The sequence below is a fragment of the Emiliania huxleyi genome, assembly GCF_000372725.1.
Source record: "Emiliania huxleyi CCMP1516 unplaced genomic scaffold EMIHUscaffold_1000, whole genome shotgun sequence".
Taxonomy (NCBI): Eukaryota; Haptophyta; order Isochrysidales; family Noelaerhabdaceae; genus Emiliania; species Emiliania huxleyi.
This window is the reverse complement of record NW_005202426.1, coordinates 4819-8491: the sequence shown is the minus strand read 5'-3', so window position 1 is coordinate 8491 and position 3673 is coordinate 4819. Positions and strand designations below refer to the sequence as shown.

Below are 3673 nucleotides of genomic sequence, written 5' to 3'. Positions count from 1 at the left end.
TGATCTAGATACCCCCCCTCTCCGCTGTGACGCAGCTCGCAGGCGATTTTACCTTTTTAGCTCGAGAGCGCGCGGCCTCTGCGAGGTCCGAGGAGCGCGCAGGGCCAGGGGGTGAGGGGAAGCGGGGGCGGGGCCTATGGGGTGGGTCCTGACGCATTAATTGCGTGTTTCCGGTCGTGCACGTTTCCCGCCTTGCAAAAGAATTCTTAGGATGCAAGCCTCTCTCACAGCACACTGGCACGACAAGGGCGCGGACTGGCGCGGACTGGCACACACACCGGCTCACCACCGGAGCCTTGCAAAAGAATTTTACTATACAAGCCCCTCTCACAGCAGACTGGCTCGGACTGGCACTACAAATGGCACAGCAAAAGAATCTTACAACGAAACTCCCTCGCACAACACTGGGCACGCAAAAGAAAGAACATATCGTTGGACGCGACCCGACGCGCCCGACGCGCCTAGAGTCACTCTCTGGCCTTGTGTGTAATGTCCACCAAGGTCAGCCCGCTGACCCGGGCCGTACTCGGCGCCCTGCTCATCCACGCCGTGGCGTATATCGCCGTCAACGCGCTCCTCTTCATGATCAATCTCATGACAACGCTCCTTTTTCCGCCGTGGTTCTTGTGGCCTCTCGTGTGCTGGGGTTTCGGCCTCGTTATACACGCGGCAGTCAGCTTCTGCCTCGCCGGACCTCGCCAGATCGGTGCATTCTGCACGGAGACCGCCGCGGCCATACCCGCTCTCGCTCCTCTCCTGCAGCCTATCCGCGCTGCGCTTGGCAGCTGAGGCAGGCCGAGTGCCCCGAGTGCGCGTCAGATAATTTTCGGTCGTGTGGTTTCCTCTCTCAACCTTGGTGGCCGCTCTCGTCGCCGCCACCATAACACGAACCGCCTACAGTCTGCGGAACCGGACCCAGAAGGGGACGGTCCGGGCGAGTGTGGCGCAGTTACTGCGCTATAGAGTGATCTGTGATCTGTGAGGGTCCGCCCGCAGGCGCATTTTGTATACCGAGGCGGTGCCCGGTGCCGCTAGTACCTAGTATGGGCACCCTCTATCACAACATTTCCCGTCAGCGAGCACAGCACAGACCGAGCGGCGCCCACACGCCGCGCGGATTGCGCGAAGATAGCTCCCCGCGGCACAGGCACGCGTCACACACCGGCACCAGCCACCACTCTGCTGCGCACCACACGCGCCGGCACAGAGTACACCCCCACACACACCCAAGTGAACGTTTCCCGGCACCGCGCACGCACAGCACGCGGCCTCGCGCCTCCGCCTCCGCCGCGGCCTCGACCTCCCTTCGGCACAAGCGCTCAGCGCCTCAGCCGGATTGCCGTCATCAGCGCCATCAGTCCGCTGAGGGAGGCCCAGGTCGCGCTGTACACCTGCGGGAAGAGGGGGGGGGGGGGGGTGAGCGGCTCTCGTTGCGTGCCGCGCCGCCGCGCCGCCGCCCGCCGCACCAGGTGCGTCTCCGGCTTGACGTGGAACTCGAGGAAGGAGGAGAGCGGCCGCTGCAGCGGCCAGCCGCCTCCGCCCGGCGAGGGGCGCTGGCTGGGCGTCTCGTACAGGACGACGGGGCTGCTTCCCGTCGCATCGGCCATCGCCTCCGCATCGAGGTACACGAACCGCCGCTGCGCGGCGTCGTTTGTCGTGAAGCGGTTGCCCGCCTCGCCACAACGCAGGACGCCGTCGACGCAAAGCTCTCCCACCGGCTGAGAGACCTGGTCCACCTGATCCCGAGGCACCCAGCCGCGGTTCACGAGCACCGCGCCGCCGTCCGTGCAGCGCAGCGGCGTGATCACGTCCCAACCCGTCATGCCCGCGCCGCCGGGAGGCGGCTTTGCGCCTGGCGGCGCCGCATCGACGCCCGCCGGCGCGGAGCGCGGGCCCATGAGCAGCTGCTGGCGGTGATCAAAGGTGCCGCGGCACTCGACGCGCCGGAACTCGTGCTTCGGCGCCACGCCGTCCGCCCGAGCCGCGGCAGGCACCACCGCCGCCAGCGGCTCTGGGGCGGCGTGCAGCGTCGCCTTCCGCTCCGACACGAGCGCCAGCTTCCACTGGCGGCGCTGGAGCTGCCAGTAGGAGAGGCCGGCCGTTCCCGCAGCGACGCCGGAGAAGAAGGTGGTCTGGGCGATCTTCACCCACGGCCTGGGCTTTAGCGTCGCTGCGGCCATCACGTCGCGGAAGTTTCACGTCGGCGCCCCTGCTTTATTTTCTTGTATTTTTTTGTTTTCCGCATCTGCCCTTCGTGTTTTCTTCGCCTCCCAACCCGGCCGGCCGCGAGAAAGGTGGCGAGCGCTGTCGCGGCGACTGGCGACGGCAAAAATGCAAGCCCCGCCCCTGGTCGGCTCCGCCGTCGCCCAGCTCTACCGTGAGACGCTCAAGCGATGCCGCCACCTCGGCGGCGAGCGCGGCCGCGGCGCGCGGCTCGACGCGCAGCACTTCTACGCCAAGCTCCGCGCGGCCGCGGACGGCGCCGCCGCCCGCGCCGCGCTGGAAGAGGCCGAGTCGCGGCTCGCGTACCTGCGCATGGTGACGCCGCGGTTCAGAGGAGCGAGGCGAGTCGGCGGAGAGGACGCGAGTGGCGGGGGCGGCTCGACGAAGGGCAGCTTCGTGATGCGCGACGGAGTGCTGCAGGCGAGTGGCCGCAGCCCACACACACGCCCTTGCGCCGGTCCCTCACGCGCCTTCGTGCCGCCGAACTCGCAGCCGAGAGGCGCTCAGGCAAACGGCTCGAAGCCCATCTCAAACTGGGGCGGCAACAATCCGGACCCCGATTTTGTGAGCTGCGTTCAATCGGCGTCCCTTGCGATGGCTGCGTCCCCACCGCGACACCGCCCGCGCCTCCGCAGGTGGCGAGGCACAACCACCTGATGGAGCGGCAGCACTTTGGCGGGGACTATTGGCGCTCGCGTGGCGTAAACAGCGCTCCGCGGCCCTCCTTTTACAAGCGCTGAGGGGTTCGGGCGTGGACGGGCCTCGGGTGAGGCAGAGCGTAGAGAGGCACTTTCCCGGTTTTTACCTCTGACGAAATCATCGCCCTCACAAAATAATGTGGCATCACATGCGCTGTCGGGGGGTTACACCCCTTACACTGAGGACGTGTCTGATACTGTCAGGATTACTGTCTCTGTCACGCGCGCGCTCACACACCCAGGCTGCCAGGTCACAGGTGGCATGTTGTGCGAGTATATGGGACAAAAGCGTCGAAAATGTCCCAAAGAAGCGTGACTCGAGTTTGTGGCAGCCCCACAGCCGGCGCGCGCTGCCAGGAAGCACCGCTCGCGTGTCGGCGGCACTCCCTGGCACCCAGTGAGTGCCGCGAACCGACCAGACCGAACAGGCTCGACGCCGCGCTCGCTGTGGGGCTGCCACAAAGTCGCCGCCGAGCGTGCCACCGAAAGCGTCCCGTCGGAGGTGATGGAGTGTGAGACCTGAGGCTGCGGAGGTGACGCCTGAGGTACCGGCCCGTGCACAGCGACCCAGCCGGCGACCGCCACGGGCTCAGGCGAGACTTGTCGACGCGTTCCGGCTCAGCTTCACCGTGGTCATTGGGCGTCTGTCGACGTCAGGACCACCCATACAGCTCACGGGTTTGAGGTCGCAAGAACCAAGATGGTGGCGTTTGGACATCCCAACCATCACACAAGACAGCCTGTAGGTGATG

The 3673-nt window shown here is 66.3% G+C and overlaps 3 protein-coding genes across 3 annotated transcripts; 2 read left to right on the top strand and 1 right to left on the bottom strand.

Annotated features, from left to right (window-relative positions):
- Positions 1-489: 489 nt before the first annotated feature.
- EMIHUDRAFT_250887 (hypothetical protein) lies at positions 490-789 on the top strand (the record flags this gene model as incomplete). The annotated part of the gene is made up of 1 exon (XM_005793483.1): positions 490-789. One exon carries the CDS (start codon positions 490-492, stop codon positions 787-789), a length of 300 nt encoding a protein of 99 aa, XP_005793540.1.
- A 216-nt stretch (positions 790-1005) lies between these two features.
- On the bottom strand, positions 1006-2245 carry EMIHUDRAFT_372726 (hypothetical protein). The gene is made up of 2 exons (XM_005793482.1): positions 1467-2245; positions 1006-1391 (listed from the first exon to the last, which is right to left on the bottom strand). The coding sequence occupies exons 1-2, from the start codon at positions 2178-2180 to the stop codon at positions 1320-1322; spliced, it is 786 nt and encodes a 261-aa protein (XP_005793539.1). The 5' UTR covers positions 2181-2245; the 3' UTR covers positions 1006-1319.
- A 290-nt stretch (positions 2246-2535) lies between these two features.
- Positions 2536-2963, top strand: EMIHUDRAFT_250885 (hypothetical protein; the record flags this gene model as incomplete). The annotated part of the gene is made up of 3 exons (XM_005793481.1): positions 2536-2634; positions 2731-2787; positions 2859-2963. 3 exons carry the CDS (start codon positions 2536-2538, stop codon positions 2961-2963), a joined length of 261 nt encoding a protein of 86 aa, XP_005793538.1.
- Between the last annotated feature and the right edge of the window lie 710 nt (positions 2964-3673).

Excerpts from the sequence above, each read along its gene's own strand:
- EMIHUDRAFT_372726 (XM_005793482.1), bottom strand. The coding sequence starts at position 2,180 with ATGGCCGCAGCGACGCTAAAGCCCAGGCCGTGGGTGAAGATCGCCCAG. Across the intron at positions 1,392-1,466 it reads TCAAGCCGGAGACGCACCTG|GTGTACAGCGCGACCTGGGC; the intron begins GTGCGGCGGGCG and ends CTCTTCCCGCAG.